Source organism: Mauremys reevesii, linkage group 1 (assembly GCF_016161935.1).
Source record: "Mauremys reevesii isolate NIE-2019 linkage group 1, ASM1616193v1, whole genome shotgun sequence".
Classification (NCBI taxonomy): domain Eukaryota; kingdom Metazoa; phylum Chordata; order Testudines; family Geoemydidae; genus Mauremys; species Mauremys reevesii.
The window spans coordinates 194255596-194275851 of record NC_052623.1 but is presented as its reverse complement, the minus strand read 5'-3'; the positions used below and the strand labels follow the sequence as shown (position 1 = coordinate 194275851).

At 39.3% G+C, this 20256-nt stretch overlaps 1 protein-coding gene across 1 annotated transcript in view; it reads left to right on the top strand.

Annotated features, from left to right (window-relative positions):
* The window catches only part of EPHA3 (EPH receptor A3), a 773721-nt gene that overhangs the window by 739963 nt on the left and 13502 nt on the right, over positions 1-20256 (top strand). Inside the window, exons 18-19 of the mRNA XM_039481726.1 lie at positions 6445-6594; positions 9240-9433. Coding sequence (XP_039337660.1) covers positions 6445-6594; positions 9240-9433 — 344 coding nt within the window. The remainder of the gene's footprint in view (positions 1-6444; positions 6595-9239; positions 9434-20256) is intronic.

Below are 20256 nucleotides of genomic sequence, written 5' to 3'. Positions count from 1 at the left end.
TTTGGGACATGTTCTGGAGGATGTTATATTTTGGACATTGGTCTTAATTTGTATGTCATGTCAATCAACGAGAACTTGCACCGTCTCCCTGAACTTCAAGTGGGTGTATTTTTCAAAAAAAAAAAAATCTAAGAAATAAACTTAGTGTAGCAGTTGAAAGTCACTGTTGTGCAGTGGGTCTCAAACTTTTGTACTGGTGACCCCTTTCACATCACAAGCCTCTGAGTGCGACCCCCCACCCCTATAAATTTAAAAAAAAATTATGTATTTAACACCATTATAAATGCTGGCGGTAAGCGGGGTTGCGGTGAAGGTTCACAGCTCGCGACCCCCATGTAATGACCTCACGACCCCCTGAGGGGTCGCAAGCCCCAGTTTGAGACCCCCTGCGGTACTGGGCTAAGCAGAGAGGAAAAAGAGAGAATAAATAGCATCAAATAATGTACGTTTTTAGGTAATCAGATCCAAGTGTATTACAAAGACATTTTCTTACAGTATGCAGTGTGCCATAGTGCTGTAACATTATATATTCAGTTCACTAGCCATAGTAGCATTCAGCCATTTGAATTAGCTGAGCTAGTGCTTTTCATTTTTATTTCATATGATCATATAGAGTGTATTAATAAGCTTGTGGCTTTGTTTGAGGCTAGGGCCATGATTATGTTACTACTAGGAGATCCGGTGGGTTACCCTCAGTATTTTTTTTTTAAATTTCCATCAGTATGATAATGTCAAACTCACACTGACATAGCAGGAAACTAAGAACCTCTGGTCTTAAAAAGTTGCCAGATTCTAAAATAATGACATACTCCCACACATGTGTAACTGCTCACGTGACTCAGACACTGTCTGACATGGCATTATTCTACATGCCTGGATAGGTCCCCACAATAGCCCTTTGTTTTCTCTTGGTTACTTTGTTTATGCCATGCTGGCCAAATCAATGCTTTGCTGTCAGTGCTTAAGGTGGGGTGCACCCATTTCACAATCCTGGGGTTCATCTTCAGATCTTTCTTTAAAAATTAAAGAGGAGGATGCAGGGACAGAAAGAATCTACCTTGCTATTTTTTTCCTAGTTACATTTAAAAAGAGACTGTGCTGGAAGTGTACATAATGGTTCTTTGTCTTCAGAAAATAAGTGGAAAAATAGGGCACCAATAGGTAACCGTGCACATGCATGTACATACTTATACACTTGATTATACCTTTGTGGGGTTTTTTGGCATGCACTGGTGGGTCTCTGTGGGCATGACATTCGCATGCACATTTCTGTAGGCCTAGTTATAGGGTCCTCATTTTGAAATTTGGTTCTATGTGTTCCAGTTTGCCCAGTTGCTTTTAATTTTAAAGAACAGTAGCCCAACAATATTAGCCAGGGTTTTGCCTATGTTAATGGAAGGAGCTTTGGTAAGTAAGAAGCTCCAGCTTTGGCAAATGCCCATTTTTGTTTCATAGCTTAATAGAAAATGTTTGATTTAGTCTACTGCGTGATTAACCATAAGTTATATGATGTCTTTGCTATGGGTAAATCATAAAAATTAACCATAGTGTGTTGATGCAATCTCCAACTCAGACAAGCATTTCTTAGAGAGAGAGAGAGAGAGAGAGAGAGAAGGGGTGGGGAAGATTCTGCTACTTGAGCAATTACTAAATGCTCTCTTTGAGTTCACTGGCTTTTAAAACTAGAGTAGCTTGTATCATTTTTTCAAAAGATGGAGGAGTGCATAAAAATTCTAAGTTCAGTTTGCTACAATTAATGAGACTGTTTTATTTGTTATTTAAAATATGTGGAAATATGTGAAAATGTTGCACCAATTTTAAGAAAAAATCCTTAGCTTTTGGTGCTGAAATTATAGTCCAATAAGCAGGACCTATTCAATATCAGTGGATACTCGTAGCTAAAATAGCTAAAACACCTTGCTAAAAGCTTTGATTTCACTCATGTTTATGAAATCCTTCTTCCTTCTCTCAGTAAAAGTATTTCCCAGGAACATTGCATAAACTCGTATTTGATTTTCAATTCTGGATGCTTGGGTTCTATAATCTGATTTTCAGAAAATTCTAAAGTAACATATGAGATTCTGTTTGATTTTAAAGTATCACTTTTGGGAAAAAAAGCATTTAAAAGTTTTCTGTGGAATTTAGATCTAAGATGGCTCAGTTTTCTCAAAATGTTGAACTTTAAATGTTTTTAACTAGCTTTCCAGTTTTATTTTCTACTGTTTCCCATTTTTTAAAATACATTCATTAAAATTTAGACTTTTCTTCTTTTTCATGAATTTGTAGTTCTGCAGTAAAAGCAGGCAAATGTGATGTTGCTTTTGACTTGAAATTAGTGCCAGAATTCCCTAACATTTACTGTGCTGACTGAATAATAGCTTCCATACCACATCCAGTTGAAATATTCCACTTTGTAGCATTATGAGTCCTAGTCCCATCTGGTTATGAAAGTGGTGTATTGTATCCCTTGCTTTTAAGTTATGCAGATTTATTATGCTTCTTATATACTTGTACCTCTATAAACCTATCAGGTATTGTGACAGGAGAGCAGAGGAGTTGTATGTTTCTCAGAAGTAACTCTTCTATCCTAAGATCTCAGGGTGAAATCTTGGGACCACTGAAGTCAGTGGTCCCAGGATTTCACCCCCAATGCATAGATAAATGCCTTCAGCATCACGAACAGAGCTATGGTAGATGCTTAGGAGAGAAAAAAAGCTCTTCACTTTCAATGGAACTTAACTTTGACTAGATAGGCATACATTCTTCATAAAACCAATGAAAACATGCATAAATAGGAACTTTTGATGTTTTATTGAATTTGTCTTTCATATGATAATACAGGAGTTTCTAAAACATTGGAGAATAATCCCACGATTTTTTATTAATTGAATATTTTTTCCCTTTAAGATGATGTCAGGTAAGGACTTTGTGCTAAACTATGTATTTCCCTCCCCTCCATGAAATGCTTACCTTGTACTGTAAGTTGTACTTTACTGTTATTTCCCATGTTCCTGGGATGCCTACATTTTATCTACATGTTGACACATACAAGTCTCTTCCTTTTCTAAACTTTTTCAGAAGCTGAAGCCAGTTGGGCTGGAAAGCATTTGCATTTATTCCCTTGCATTGTGTTGTTAGAAATTGGCACTCACTTTGTCTTGGGGAGAATAAAATTGTATTTTACAACCATTTTAATCTCACTTTTTTCTTGGCTCTTAATTCAAGATTGGTCATGACCAGATCAGCTCCTAAATCAGGTTTGGGAATTCAGACTTTTGGTGAGTCCAATCTTGAAGGCTCTCATTTGACATTGTCTTAAGAGGAATAAATAGGCCATTACCTGCATGTAAGAACAACATAATTATTTTCCTCACATAAACAGAATGCTATATTAAATAGCAGATATAGCTATATTAAATAGCAGATGTTAAATAGGTGTACTCAGTATCTGAAGGCAGTTGATGTTTGAGCTGAGTTGCTTATTCATGGAAAATGGGCAAAGAGTAGAGATGGCTATGCTGATTCTTTTGGATTTGGCAGGGGTATTTAGTACCATTGGCCACAACATGGTATTTACATGTCTGGAAACCTGGTGGTTTAGCTGTAGTTGTGCTTCAGTAGATCAATTATTTTTCCGTGGAGAGGACCCAGAGGCTAGTAGCAGGCTGTTGTTCATCTGCTCAAGAGATTTGTCATGTGGTGTACTGCAAGTTTATATTCTGCCTGCCCTCTATTCACTGTGTAGATGAAACCAGGGGACAATGTGAGATATTCTGGGTTGCAGTGCTATTAGTATGCTGATGATATTTAGCTCTCTGTCTTAATGTCTCCCAAATCAGATGCAATCACTTGGCTTTTCCTGGTGATATTGGTGAGTTGGGAAACACCTGGATGAATTGCCAGAAGTGATACCTGAAACCTCGATTGAGGGAGTTTGTCTCGTGTTTTTTACACAGGTTTACAATATAGGATCCACTGCTGTTTTAGAAAGCAGACTAGTGGTTTTTTTCCCCCCCTATCTTTGCTTGGCTAGGAAGTTGCAACCTTTCCTATCAAAGCAAAGCTCAACAGTTATCTGTTCCTATGTCATCTCCTAGCTACATAACTGCAAAGTGCCTATCCTTGAGGATCTCTTAGAAAATTCACTTAAATGTAGAATTCTACTGCTGACATACTCATTGGTGTTTCATGCTGGCAACACATTACATCTGTGTTCCAGAGACTGCAGTGGGTACATATTCATTTCCAGATGTAGTTCAAAGGTTGGGTTTGATCTATAAAAGTCCTTTGTAGTTTAGGTCCCAGGTAGCATAAAGGTAATTTTACCTGACAGTTGAGAGCAGCTGGGACATGTAAGGAGATGGTCTCTAGAATTGTACTTCTGAAGACTGGCCAGTCTCAGTGTAAGGCCCTTGCTTCTCAAATCACTTTCCCCTTCCACTGACAGAACTCAGTCATGTGACATGGCTTATTGTTTATTCAGGCTATTTCTGAGCCAGTGAGATGAACAGGCGAGTTTCAGTTGAGAGACTCTTCAGAGTTGGAGTGTATGTGGGTGTGGGTGTGTTTTGTACCTTTAGATTACAGCTCTTCTATTCACATTTACTTGTTTATCGTGCAACCCTGAAGAGGCGGCTATAGACAAACTTTATGCTTAAAAAATAAATACATATAATAGAAATAGTGGGTTGAAGCAGTGGGTTTGGTGGTTAGCACTCTGGGATTCTGAAAAGTTGGGTTTAATCCTCAGCTCTGCCACAGACTCACTGTGTGACCTTGGGCATGTACGAAGAGAGGACAGTATTATTCCTCTTCCTCAGAGAGGTATTAAGACCATACATTTCTGAATGTTTGTGTGGCTCCCTAATGTCACAGAAACGAGGGCTGTGAGAAAAACCTATAAATACAAATACAACGCATTTTACTCAGTATGAGTAGGGGACATCTCATTTTGGGTGTTGAGTTTGAAAGAGGAAGACTGTAGGGCCAGTCTGGCTTTGGAGCATGGATTAAATCTGCGTTCTGCTCTTTACTTGTTTGGGGTTTTATTTTACAGTGATGTGGGGGGCACAGCAAAAGGGACTAAACCCATCCAATTTTGAGGGATTCATGTGACATGAAGATTGGTGTAATGGTTAGGGCATGAGCCATGGAGCCAGGAGAACCAGGTCCACCACAGACTTCCTGTCCTTGTGGAGGTCTGTTCCCCAACTCTTAAATCGTGATAATAGCACTTCCCTGCCTCACAGGGGTGTTTTGGGATAAATGCATTACAAATTGTGAGGCACTCAGATTATGCAGTAATGGAAGTTCCTATATATTGATATCATTTGAGCTGAAACCTGAGCTGGATCTTTCACCAGTGCTACATATACTATACATCCCTGGTGTTGGAAATGACTTGAACCTGTCATTGTATTCTGCATTCAATTATGTTCATTTCTGAATTACTTTATGCCAAAGTTTTGTTTTACTGTGTAATATGGGCTTGTTTTCTCATGCATGACCCCAAATCATAGACTTACAGATTTCTGTAAAAGCTGGCGCCTTTGGAAAGTGACTCAGTCTCTTCCCTCTAGTTCTTGTGTTGCAGAAACGCAGCCTGAGGCTCCTTGCGTGCATTTTGTTAATTTGGTTTATGGCACGAAACAGTGGTCTCAATCAGGGAGAGATGTTCCCCATAACAACAGATCTAATTTTAACGGTAGTTTTTCTTCTTTTCCAAGTTTAAATCATTTAATGATGGCTCTTCTCATGACAGTAAAAATGGCTTAGGCCAGATTCTTGCTTATACAAAGGGGTGCAAACAGAGTAGTTGTCCCCTGACTCTGAGAGTTGATGGATGCTAGCCCTAACCCCAGCATTAGTCTAATTATGCCCCTTCATGTGATCCACATGGATCTTACGCAAGCAGAGGATTGGCATTAGTGAAGGAGAGCTGCACCACTTCCCCTCCCTCCCCCAAAACATGAGAGTGGGGCAGGAAGTGTAGGAGTCAATTCTGCCAGTTTTACACTAACAGGAAGCTCATCTGTACTGGCCATTTATGGCCAGAATCTGGCCCCTCTGCCCCATTTGGATGGCATAAAGGGGTTGGATCAGAACTGAGGAGCTGACCTCTGACAGATTATTGCTTCTCCGCCTGAATTCAGTGAGACTGGCTCATCAACCCTTTCTTTAAGTGTAAATAAATAAATTGATGATTTGATTTATATAGAAAAAATATATTCACATAGAGCTTCAGAAGAGTTTTGTGATACAATATAATGCACTATGTGTTATATAAACCATTGTGATAAGAAATGGCTTGCTTCCGTGGTAAATGGTAATAGAATTTTGTAACTTAAGGTATTTACTATTCCATATGATCAAAATGGCTATAGGTAACAAAGCATATGTAGATGTACATGTGTTACAAGAATTAAAGGATTGTTCTGCTTCCAGGGGGGGAAGATTCCAATCCGATGGACATCACCAGAAGCCATTGCATACCGCAAGTTCACATCAGCCAGTGATGCATGGAGCTATGGGATTGTCCTCTGGGAGGTGATGTCCTATGGAGAGAGACCATACTGGGAGATGTCCAATCAGGACGTGAGTATATTGTAGTCTTCAGTTATGTTCTCAAATAAAAAATCAAGCTGTGAGAGGAAGTGGAGCATAATGAAGCCAGGTGGCTCCTAGTTTTTGACACTGACATTGAATAAGATGTAAAAAGGAAAGTTTCCAAGTCTCCCTGCTTGTAGAAAAGACCTGTAGAATTTAAATGAAAATGATAATCTTTCTAAAAGGCTTTTGGACCACTATGTACAATGTAACAGAGAATTATATTTGTGCTGAGATATTCTAAAAGGTGGGTTTAAAAAGTCTACAGGAAATATGTCATTCTTTTTTACACTACAGGGGTTTTTAGGGCCATTTTAATTGAACCAGGCTAAATGTCTGTAGATCCCTTTTGGTTCCATCTCTGTAACAGTCTATATATTTTTTCCATAAAGGTTGAATGCACAAGTAAGTTGTTATTGGAGCCTGTGAAGAAGAGAATGGAAGCATTTGTACTAAGACTTGAATTAAACAAAAAATTTTCTGGAGGCAGTCAACAGATAACATGAGGAGATCGTTTCATTTGTTTAGAAGACCTTTAATGTGGAGTTATGTCTATGTAACATACAGGTCTGCCATGCTTTTTGGGTTTAATTAATTCATTTCTGCTAACATGTTTGTTTTGTTAGAGGCATAGCATTTCCCAAAGTAAGATTCTTTAAAAACAAAAGAATTTTGTTTCTCTTGATATATTTCACAAGTCAATTATAACCCCAAATTTTTGGATAGAAGTAAAACTATAACTTTCTGTCACAAATGGGCTGGGCAAAGATTTTCTGATGATTTTCTATGCCCAATTTTTAACACTAAACAAACAAAGGAGCAGAAATGACAACTAGAATCAGGCTGGCAGAGCATTTTCTTTCCGCCTTCGCCTAAAAATGTGAATATAAATACAAAAATTCATTAAAAAACAAAACAAAACTGTCCCTTTCAACTAAGGACTCTTGGCTATATCTCAGACTTGAACAGAAAACTGTATTCTTTTTAACTAGGTGTCATAATGTGTCTACTATTGGTCAGGATTAATTAATTGCATTTAGATTGCAGTGGGATGCCTTCCACAATATCTGTTCATATTAAAATGAAATATAGGGCAAGTGTATGTGTGTGTTTTTTCACTACAGGGCTACTTAAACCACATAATGTGTTTCTAGCTTATTCCTGTCTCAAAACGGTTTTCACTGCTTTGGAATCTAGCAGTCCTGAAAACACCAATGCTAGTGTAGTATCCCTATATCATCATCTAGTTTGGATATGTAATTTTGTAACTCATATGCAAAATCTATTATCTGGAGTGGTAAGGAAGATTGTAACACCAGAAAAGAAAGGAAATGGTAACATATACAAAAATCTTATAAAATTTTAGATGCAGGGCAAAATTTTACATCAAGTCTCTGATTTCAGTGAGGTTATGCCTAGGCAAAGAAGAAGATAATTTGACCTGCACTGTACAGTAGAAGGTATGAAGTTTTCATATTAGCAACCTGCTGTCAAAATTAGATCTATTATGTTCTAAAGACTATGTGTTGTGCTCTCTTCAAGGATCCCCATACTCAGAATTTCCATTGGGAGGTATATAGGTGAGGTATCCTATTGATTATAATGGGAGTTCAGCTGTGCATAGGGGAAAGCATATAGCACTAAAGATACCTAAATGGTGGCTTTGATGTCTTCTGAAGTATAAGTATTAATACTTATTAATGAAGATATTGGAATCAAATGATCAATAATCAGATCGTGAGTGACAACTCTTATAGTCCTAAATAGTGACAAAGAGTCCTGTGGCACCTTATAGACTAACAGACGTATTGGAGCATAAGCTTTTGTGGGTGAATACCCGCATCATCAGATGCATGTGGTGGAAATTTCCAGAGGCAGGTATAAATATGCAGGCAAGAATCAGTCTAGAGATAACGAGGTTAGTTCAATCAGGGAGGATGAGGCCCTCTTCTAGCAGTTGAGGTGTGAACACCAAGAGAGGAGAAACTGCTTTAGTAGTAGGCTTGCCATTCACAGTCTTTGTTTAATCTTGAGCTGATGGTGTCAAATTTGCAAATGAACTGAAGTTCAGCAGTTTCTTTTTGGAGTCTGGTCCTGAAGTTTTTTTTTTCTGCAGGATGGCTACCTTTAAATCTGCTATTGTGTGTCCAGGGAGATTGAAGTGTTCTCCTACAGGTTTTTGTATATTGCCATTCCTAATATCTGACTTGTGTCCATTTATCCTTTTACGTAGGGACTGTCCAGTTTGGCTGATGTACATAGCAGAGTCCTAAATGTCCTCCAACTGTCCACCAATCTGGTCTTTGTTGTAATAGAGCCCACATCTTATGAAATGTAACATTTTTGTGGCTTTAATCTAATCAATGTGAGTTTGGAGACGGTTTTTGGTTTTGTTTTTTTTTAGAGTCTCACTTTCCTCATACTGTATCTTAACCTTCCTGTAGCACTTTCTGTATATCTAATTCGCTACATGGTTTACTTTGCAGATAAACCAGAAGTGTTACACTGCAAGACAACTGGTGAATAAACACATTTGTTTAAACATAAAGGATCTGTGCTAATTTGTTTCACAAGACTGATAAAAGAAGTTAATTTAATTGCCTCAACTTTCCAAAAACTTTTATCCTTGTTAGGTAATCAAGGCTGTGGATGAAGGGTACCGCTTACCACCTCCTATGGACTGCCCAGCTGCCTTGTATCAGTTGATGCTGGACTGTTGGCAGAAAGACAGAAACAACAGACCCAAGTTTGAGCAGATTGTCAGCATCCTGGACAAGCTGATCCGTAATCCCAGCAGTCTGAAAATAATCACCAATGCGGCTGCAAGGTGACATGTTAAATTCTACATCGCACTTAATGAAAATAAATGTTTGCTTTCTCCACCTACAGTAATTCAAATGTGTTTGCTTCGTCCATCCACTTTCTCGGTTTTATCTATTGCTTAATTGCATGCTTGAAGGCTAGAGGAAGCTTTCTGCTCTCTGGTCGGAAGAGATTATTGTAAATAAAAATATAACAGATGTTTGTTTGGGCTGGTGAAACCCAGCTAATTTTAAGGTGAGATGGAAAAGTGTTAAACTTGGGTAAATGAATATCTGAGCTGCAAGTCATGTTGGTTTTGATCCTGCAATGTGATGAAATCCCTGACCCCCCACTGACTTCAGCTGATGCTGAGGGTGCTCAGTATCTCACAGCTACTCTGATTCAGCAAGGTACTTAAGCACATAAGTAACCCCATTAACTAGAACCAAGCGACTAACATGCTTATAATTAGGCAGATGCATAAATATCTTGCTGAACTGTGTCCCTGAAAAGGTATGTGATGCCCCATTCTCTTCTGGCCTCATCCAGCAAATTACCTACACATGGGAGTACTCCCATGTACTTCAGTAGGACTAATAGCCTTAAAGTTAAGCATGCACTGAAGTGTTTTGCTGAATCAGGGCCTTAATAAGGATCTCATTTCTAACATGAATGCTGATACAATGCTTCTAATTGCATTAAAAAGTCTCATTTACAACCCTGTTTATCCAGAGAGTTCTGGGACATAAGCAGTGTCCTGATAAAGAGGAGGGAATAACTGATGAATGCCCTGGCATTTGAGGACAGAAGCAGGATATGGTTAAATACCATAGTTCTAATTAAGTAGGGTATAGATTAACAGGTCTGTACTGCATATAAAATACCTGGCTCTTAAAGAGGCTGCTATGAAGAGGCTAGATTTTAAGGCTGTTTTAAAAGGGGGTTGCACCCTGATTTTAAGTCTAAATGCTGATCACAAGGTCCAGACTGACAGCCTGGAGTCTGATGTCCTATATCCACAGAATAGGTACAGCCTGGGTAGTGGTGGTGTGGGTTACACATGTGTCATGGTAATGACCTGAGGGGACCATCTTTTCAGGAGAGAGAATCAACAAAGTATAATATTAAATGTCCTTTAAAAATGAATCCCAGGGGGTTATTCTTTTTTTATCTGTTTTTAAAATATTTTGTCTTCCACAGCTGACCTAGCCCTTAATTCTATTCCATCATGGTGAGCTAAGGGGAGGTCATAACAAGGGAAATGAGGGTGGAGCTGAAAAAACTTGGTTAGTGTTTAAGCCTGCTATGTAAATAGAATTGACCTGGCTCCTTTTCCTCTTGCTCCAAGCAGTGTTTTTTTTTTTTCATGAGGTAGACGCTTGCTACCTAATCACTTCTCTCGCACTAGTACACAAAGAAGGGAATGGGCAGAGAAAGGCAGCGATACTAATGGGCTTGGTTATTAAAAATATCTAATGAGATTTGATTCTCCTGCACAGTAAACATGTTTTAATAATTAATTGCTGGGGTTTTTAACACATTGTGAATGATAAAAGTTTATTAGGATAGCTATTCCATGTTATATAGCTGTTGATTGTATTAAAACCAAATTAGTTTAAGCATTATCTTCCCCAGTTAAAAGTTTGTGCTAAATGTCTTTTAGGCCCCAGTTCAGCAAAAGACACAAGCATGTGCTTAAATTTAAGCAAGTGCATTAGTGTTTAGTTGAATTGGGAGTTGGGAAAAAATTCCATATTTCATTTTGGTTTTAGCTTTGGATTGTGGGAATCAATACATAAGGGTTTTTTAGCATTTAAAACAAAATATTTATTTGTTTCATCCATCTAATGCCAACCCATGCACAGAATTCTTCTGTAACCCCTACATACCAAAGTATTCAGAAACAGTTCAGGGGTGAGTTGCACTTGTGAGCTCTCTCTGTAGGCACTTTTTCCAAGTGAGAGGCTTATATCTCAGAGAGTGGAACCCCATGGTTCACCCCACCTGAGACTGGATCATCAAGTTACAGCACTCCCTGTTTACTAACCATATTTACCCCAGCTGGCCCAACTGGGAATTGAGTCCTATTTTAGAATTCTCTCTGAGACCAATATGAGATTTCTGTGTCTCAGGACAGCTTCTTCAAAAACAAGTGTGAAGTATTGGTGCATAGAAATTTAACAAGCAGAAAGAAACAAGGTTGAAACAATAACAGCCTCTGTGCATCTTATCTGGCCTAAACCTTATCCTTTCTTTGCTCGTGTAGGTGGATTCTGCTCATCAGTCACCCCTTCTGAGCATGAGGCCCAGCCTGCAGCTCTCTGCAGGCCCTTTCTCTTAATCTGAGACAATCTCTGAGTTCACGGGCAGACTTTTATTTGTCCCAAAGTTCCTCTGTCTGCCCTTGGACCCCGAGCCTCATCCAAATTTATGCATCTTCACCAGTGGGTCAGGTTGATCTTCAAAGCAGTCGGCTCTCTGTTTTGTCCTTTAATTACAGATGAATAGGTGATGCTCAGTAGAGTTAGTCCAGTCTTCCTGTGTATATGCCTGCCAGGGTGTTTCTAGACTGCAGTCAGAGGTATGACTGCAGCACTTCTTTGATCTAACTAGCTGGAGTAACAATAGCAGTGAAGCACGGACTTCAGCTCGGGATAGCTGCTTGAGTACGTACCTAGCTTTGCGGGTAGGGTTGAACAGTCTGTACTTCTTTAGCGTCACTTCTATTGTTACTCCAATTAGCTAGATCAAAGCAAGCTCATATAGGTCTTCATATGCTGCGATCTCACCTCCAATTGCAGTGTAGACATACCCTAGTTGTGTGCTGGAATTTACCCTGGTGATCACATAAGCCCTGACAGAATAGCAAACGGGGACATGTAGTTTTCATAACACATTCATTACCAGTACTCTGGCAAATCTCCCTTTACTCTCTGCAGGCATGAGAGGAATAGATGTGCAACAGGAAAAAAGCATTATGACCCCTCCGCCCCCCAACACACAGTCCAAGTATCCAGACTGTGCCCAATGGGCTAGGTTGGAGGAATCCTCTCCCACAAGTTACTCTACAGCAGCTACCTGAGACTGCAGTAGCTCACATGACACCTATGCCCTTGTCAATATTTGGGAATCACCAGTGGAGCTATATTGCAGTAGCTCCCACTCCTCCTTTAACCCGCACTTCTGCCCTGCTTTTAGAATCCTGTTGTTGAAAGCATTCTGAAAGTCTCATGGAGCTGTGTCCTGCAAATCCCTCTTCCCTTTGTGTGTGTGTGTGTGTGTGTGTGTGTCTCTCTCTCTCTCTCTCTCTCTCACACACACACACAGAGCAATGGAACCAAGTTAATTCTGCTGCATAAAGGAACCTCTAGGACTGTGGGTGGGTGTAGAAATTACCCCCAGATATAAGGATACAAATGATCGGAAATAATTTGTATGGGAATCTATTTTGCCTGATGATATTTTAAAAAAAGATATTGTAGATATAAAATCATCTTTTTTATCATTTTTAACCTTAAATGTGTTTGGTAATCCGCTGATGTTTGTTTAAAATAATCACTACCTTCTTACATCCAAATTACATGCATATTACTATAGATATGCAATATAACTTGTCACCCTCCTCTGTTGCATTTCTTTCTCTCTTATGTTAGGCCCCAGTTCAGCAAAGCACTTAAGCATGTGCTTAGCTTGAATCCCAATGAAGTCAGTTAAGCGTGCACTTAAGTGCTTTGCTGAATTCAGGGCCTCAGTCTGCACATACATACTTCATACAGGTGCCCCACTCTGCCTAGGCAGGAGTCTGTGATACAAAAATTAAGTCAAATAATTTGATTGTGTTTAAAGGGATTGGGGTTCCTGGGTCCCACTCTTTTAGTCCCCTTAGTCTAGTCCCTGATTCCCTAACCTTGAAAGGGGTTGCGGGTAGTGATATCAACTACTTAAATGCTCGCCTTGGGGCTTCCTGAACCTATCCTACCCAGATGGTACAGTGAAGTCTGTTGTCTCCTTGTAGGCACAGTGAATGGCCTTCCTGAGAACAGTCCCCCTGAAGGTGTCCAGGAGTCTCTCTTGGGAGCTGTAAGAGCCACTGTCTCTCTCTCAGCAACAGTCTAGAAATTCCTGCTTTTAAGACCTTACTCCACCCCTGACATGACTGACAGGGCCAGAGGGGCAGGGCCAGCCCACAGCAGCTCTTTAACCTCTTTATCACTGCTGTGGGGTTTATACACCCCATCACACTTTCTTCCCATGTGAAATCCATGTTCCTCAATTATGTAGTCTTTTTGTGAAGTCTCTCTTTACTTGGCTGTGTATGTACTCCATGGGCTCAGATGTTTATATCCCCTGTGCCTTCTCCTGTACACGTAGATGTCTAGTTTTGCAAACTGATGTAGAAACTGAATATGGAACAAGTGAAGTTGTGCAAATCATATAATTTTGCCAAAGCATTGCATAACCTAATCATAATTTCCTTCCATTCATGTCCTGCTGTTCTCTCTTGGTATCTGAGTATTATGTTGAGTTTTATTATTGAATCTCTAGGTTGTTTGGATATCTGTAGCCTGGAAGTGAGTTCATAGTTCTCTCAGTTTTCATCAATTCCATTATATTTCTACTTGGGCTTACTATTTTTTGAGTCCAGTGTGTATTACTTTCACATGGGTGAACATTTCACTCAATTACAAAGAGATGGAAAGCTTTCCAGAATTCAGTGGGTGAGTCAGAAATACTTCATCCATCCCGTAACAAGTTGGTGAAGCTGGAAGCCAACCGGGATTCATTGATTCTTGTTTCATTTGTGAGACACAATGAAAACCAAGAGTTGCATAATTGAAAATATTTCCCAAACTATAAAACTCTGAAATAGGCTTCTGACACTTCATTTTTTTGTCAGCTATTGAAGCTGATTAGGGATTTCTATAATTCTTCAAGCTTCATTGTCCAAAGTTTTTTGGCTGGATTTCAAGCAAAAAATTTCTCCATTATAATAGCATCACGGGCATAAGCAGGTAGAGCACTGAACTAAATAAAAATATATATAATTAAAATACAAGTGTGTAATTAAAAATACATTAAAAGCACTGCAGTGACCCCAAATGTGTCATGTTAATGGGCATAGCATGGTCTCTAGGTAACATTGCACTGAACTGGCAGGTGAGGAGCAGGGCTGGATTAAATAATTTTTGGCCTTGTGCACTATGGAAACCAGGTTCCCTCCACCTTTGCTGATAGTGGGTGTACTGCCCCCGAGGAATGTGATTGGGGGGAGCACAAGTCCTGCCCCTGGGGGGTGTGAGGGCTGGTGAGCAAGCTGGCCGACACTCAACCCCCAGCAGTTCCTGTCCCAGCGGGCTGGCTCAGGTCCCCAGTCCAGTCCAGCCCATTGGCTCTCACCACAGCGTGGAGGCAGGACAGAACTTGAGTATGCCACCCCCCATTCCACTGAAATTTAACTAAGCCACCCTGCATAATTTAGGGGCAACTGAGTCTCCCTGAGACTGGACTCTTTGTGCAAGTCACCACTGGTTAATCCGGGCCTGGTCAGGAGACCAGCATATTATTTGCCAATGGCAAAATTTCTTAATCTCTTTGTGCCTCATTATCCCTATTTCTAACATGGAGATAGGCTAATCCATAGAACTCATCAAACAAACTGTGGGGGGGAGGGGAATTAGTGAAAAAAGTAATGTTTTCCCCATTTTTTTCTCAAAAATTAAAACATTGAAACTCTAAATTCTGTTAGTTTTTTACATTTGCAAAATTTCCTTGAGCTCTATAGTTGATCACAAAATCTTGGAAGGGAATTCCCCAAAAATAGACATTTTTCCTTTTCTGTTTTTGTTCTTTTCTTTTGAATTTTGAGATTAGAAAAAAAGTCTACCATCCTTACCTACCTCTTGGTAATGTGCTTTGAGAGTGACAAGTGAAAAGCTAGGAACTACTAAGAACTGGACTGAAACCACTAGTTCCATGTCTCATTCATAAAATGTCCCTTCTCTCAGCTCCTCCACACAATTTGCAAATCAGAAACTATGTAGCAATTTTTAATGAAGGATAGATATAACAAAACTGGTAGCGTTAATCAGCACATATAGCTTTTTACAAGAGAGGCTACCAACACTTTCTGGTGTCTGGCTTTAACATACTCCTGCCTGCAAGACACAACATATTTTTAAACAAGTACTAATAGACTCTGAAGAATGAATGACTCTGATCTCAGGTGGGTCACTTAGGGTTTGTCCATACAAACATTTAGTTTGTTGCAAGCTGGCATGTGAACCTACCCCACAATAGCCTGCTGCAAACTAAGTCTTGACATGGACTCCACTTTCATAGCTTCTTAGTACACTTTGATCTACCCTACTTCAAAACATTAGTAGATCTAACTGTACTAACGAGATGTTAGTGCATGCCAACAGGGTCCTAATAGACACTTACTATGTAGCAGGCTACTGTGGGGCAGATTTACACCCCAGCTTGCTACACATTAAATGTTTGTGTAGAGAAGTCCTAAATTAACCCTTCTGCCCATCTGTAAAATATGGATAACGCATGCCTTCTTCACAGGAAGATTAATTAGTTAATATTTGCAAAGTCCTTGGAAGATGAGAAGTGTGACACGCTGGCTAAGTATCATTAGTTAGTAGGATTCAGTTTCTAAATCTGCAAACATGACTCTTTTTACAGCACTAAATCATTACAAAATATTCTAAAGGGCTAGTAATTGCTGCAAACTTGTTCTAATTTGGTAAAGTTGAAGTGCTTCAGCAAAACCTTTTGATTGAAGACCAAACTGGGGATGACTCTTGCTTTATAGATTGTTATTTTTCCCCTTCACCTCTGCTGCTTCTGGCCTCCATAAATGTAACTAATTCACAGTCAGTCCTCGCGTTAAGGTAATTTTTGCAGAAATAAAGCACAGGTCTTGCTCACAGAAGCTTGTGAAATGTATTTTGTTTTTGTTTTTACAAGCCGTCTTTGAATCTCTCCAAAGAGCGTGCCTTTGATATAGTAATCATCTTATCCTATTTTAAAGAGAACTAACATGTCCGAGTTTTATTTGCAGTCTGTCAAAGGCTTTCTGAAAAGTCGTATAACTTAAAAAGGGGATACTAAAATGACAACAACAACACCCCACAAAATGTAAAGCAGCGTATATTGTCTTTTCTGCAATGACAGCACTTAACAGGTTAAAAAGATATTTAAAATTGTGGTTTATACGAATATCGAAAATGAATTATTTTTCTGGTTAACTAATCCTTATTTTATGTGGCTAAATCATAAATAAAATGTAGGACCAAGTTCTGCTTTCAGGAACACGTGTAAATTCAGAGAAATTCTTCAGAACTCTGAAATTATTCTTTTTTTGCACCAGCAGATCTGAGAGCAGAAATTGGTCCTTAATATTTCAGATAAGCTGTTAAAGTAAATGTGCAGAACAATTCTTCAATAATCTTTTGACCTTCGGTCTTGCAGGTTGCAGTGTGGGGATTGGCCCCTGTGCCTGCCTGCCCAGAGTCCCATTATTTTCACTCGGACTCTGTACTGGGGAGGAGTCTGCCCATAAATTGTAATTTGCAGGTGTGGCCGTGAAGTTGCAAGTCTCCTACTATCATATATATTTCATCGTAATTCCATTAATTTGCTGGGTTTGGTGATAAAAATTAGCCAATCTTGTGCAAAACACAACATTCTTTCCTGAACAGAATTACATGACTTTGAGCCCTAAAACTATTATTTTAAATTCATAATCATAGTCCTAATTAACTTTATTGAAAAAACAGCAAAATAATATCTTGTTGTGTACCAAATAGGCTTATCTGTTTACATTCCAGTGGTTCTCTGTTTAAATATTGTCCAAGTATGCAGAAAGATAACCCATTTAAGGCAGCAAATGTTACTATATCTCAAAAAAATCAACTTTTCTTAAAAAACAAGCTTGAATCCCTTTAACATAGTCCAGCATCTTGCAAATTCAAAGGATCAGAAGAAATTCTCTCCATGATGCAACTGAGAATGTATATGAAAAGTTGGGTGAATAATTTATCATGCATACTTTTCTGTTAACAAATAGTTTGCAAACACCATGTAACTTTCTTGAATGTGCTATTAATTATTTGCAATTAATTCCAGGAATAATTTCTGTTAGTAATTTTGGGTGTGGAGACTATTTGTGAACAGTTCATTGCAAGTGTTGAAGCTGAAGGTGTCTTGGTTAGTTTTCATTGGACATGTAGATCACATGGTATCATTTCAGTTCCCAGATTGGTTAAACATAACAAATGTCCAGTGCACTCACATTTCCAAATTCAAAGCTTCCCATAGCTATTATCCAGTGAAATTTGATATTTCTGTGAACATTCCTTCTCAAAAAGTAGTTTGCTAGAATATTTGTAGAAACCAAACTCAGCAGGGGTAGGGAACAGGGTCAAAGAAAAAATTAAAATGAGCATTCAAGGAGAATGTTGTGTAGTATGCACTTGGCTCTAGTTTTTACAACTGGCCTTACACTAAATCAGTCTCAGGCAGCCAAGCATCTTCATGCAAAGATTTCTGACACTGACTGGATGTTTTAGGGAGTTTTAAATCCATTTCTGACCTGCTTTAATTTTGGTCACGTGCTTCTCAAGGAATTTTAAGACTGACGAGTTGAGCAAAAAAACTCCGATTTTACTTGAAGCATTCCAACCAATGCCAAATATACTGTTGTGTTCATCAGGGAATCATACTGTGCTTGTCCAGGTACCAGTAAGCAATGATGATAATTTCAATCGTATTGAGATCAAAGAGATTTCTGCCCATTTTTGCTCATTGGCACTAACTCTCATTGTGCTTAAAGAAGGAAAAGACTCTTTGCCATGACTTTTTATTCAACAGTTCTGGGTACCAAGGCTGATATAAATAAATTGACCCTTTTCCCCCTTAGAATGCTAAATAATTAGGACTTATGTCTAGTGTACAAGTAAAACATTTGTTCTCCTCTTAGTGCCTCCATTTTGACTCTGTTAATGAGATTCAAACAATAAATAAATTGGAGGTTGATTTATCCCTTTCAGAATTATCAACATTGGACACAGGTCAGAATGTGACCTTGTTCTTCTTCAATTGCATCCCTCTGCATGCTCCACTTCCCCATGTGCCTTTGAACAGAGATTTTGGTAGCTGAGCCTGTTTGGCCTGCTCGTGCACCCTACACGTCCTCGTGGCCTGCACTGAGGCTATCGAGGGCTTTGTGGATTAACCGCCCTCTGGTCCTTCTCAACCGCCTTCAGCCAGAGATGGAGTTTACTAATATAAAGAGCAAACAGGCACACACTAGTTAGTTCTTTATTAGTAGTAGATTTCTGCTGGCTGTGAGAGGGAAAATATTCTTTGCCAGGGCACTTTAACAGTGCCTAGGTTTGGCAGAATGCCACCCAATGAGACCATAAGTATGGTCAGGAGAAGATTTCATTATGACTCCATCCAAAATTTGTACCTATGGTTTCTTCTGAGTTTCACATTAACCACATTATCCAACTTTCTTTCTTTCTTTCTTTCTTTCTTTCTTTCTTTCTTTCTTTCTTTCTTTCTTTCTTTCTTTCTTTCTTTCTTTCTTTCTTTCCCCCATCAGTCTACACAGGAATCTGTCTTCCATACACTATATATGAAGAGGTCTTTAGTCTTTTACTTAAATAGAACTAAACCATTCAGGAAGACCCCCTAGACTCTTTGTTTCTATTGCAAATAGATCTAGGGGAGCTTCTGTCTCCACACAAAGACTTTCTAAATGGCTCCCTGGATGCATTATTGGCAATTGCTGTTCTGCTGAGGTTCCATCTCCCTTATGAGTGATTGCACTTTATCACAATCTACCCTAGAGCCCTACTCAAAGACATTCCAGTTGCTGAAATCTGCATGGCTGCAACATGATCCTTGGTACATACGTTTTCCACCCCTTTGTTTCACTAGTAGGTAATGCAGTTCTTTCTTCTGTGATGGACTCTGTTCCAAAACTCCCTTCTCCTTAAGAGGTTACTACTAGGGAATCACCTGAAGCCAAGTATCCACAGGGATACTACTCAAAGAAGAAGAAGAGGTTACTCACCTTGCACAGTACTGGCATTCTTTGAGATGTGTGTCCCCTAGGGTGCTCCACTATCTTCCCTTCTTTCCACTGTTTTGGAGTTTCCTTGCTATAGAGAAGAAACTGAGGGCAGTTTGCCCATGTAGCCTTCTATGACCTTGGTATGGGGTACACGGATAAGTAGGGTGTGTGCACGGGCTAAATGGGCACTGCTACCAAAAATCTCCAATCAAAGGCTAAGGGTGCATGCACACCTGAACTGCACCACCCACAGGGAGACACAATTTGAAAAACTCCAGTTACTGCGCAAGGAGAATAACTTCTCCTCTTTTATTACTTGCTGTTAGTGTGATTCGGAAGGGATCTATACTGTTATTCTCAACTCAGTATTCAGGGCTTTTACTGTGCAGCCCTCATGAGCATTAATGGAAATTCTAAGCTGGAAGTGCTAGAAAACAAACTGTGCAAAGCCATTGCCTGATATAGTAAGCATTAAGTCTGCCTTGAGATTCACAGTACAGCCAAATGTGAGATGTGATGTCTGCATAAGGCAGGTCACAGGCACAAAATAGAACAGACAGGGAGCCAGTGCAATGTTTTATAAGCCTTCTAATTGCACTTTTTTCTCTTTTAAAGAGGTTATAGATTGTTTTAGCAATAATGACTGGATGGTGTTAATGGGCAGACACTCAGCCAGTCGTGAATTCCCAAGAAATACCCTACACCATGACATCAGTTTCTTAATTGCATAGCTAACACTGCACTGTGTATAACAAGTT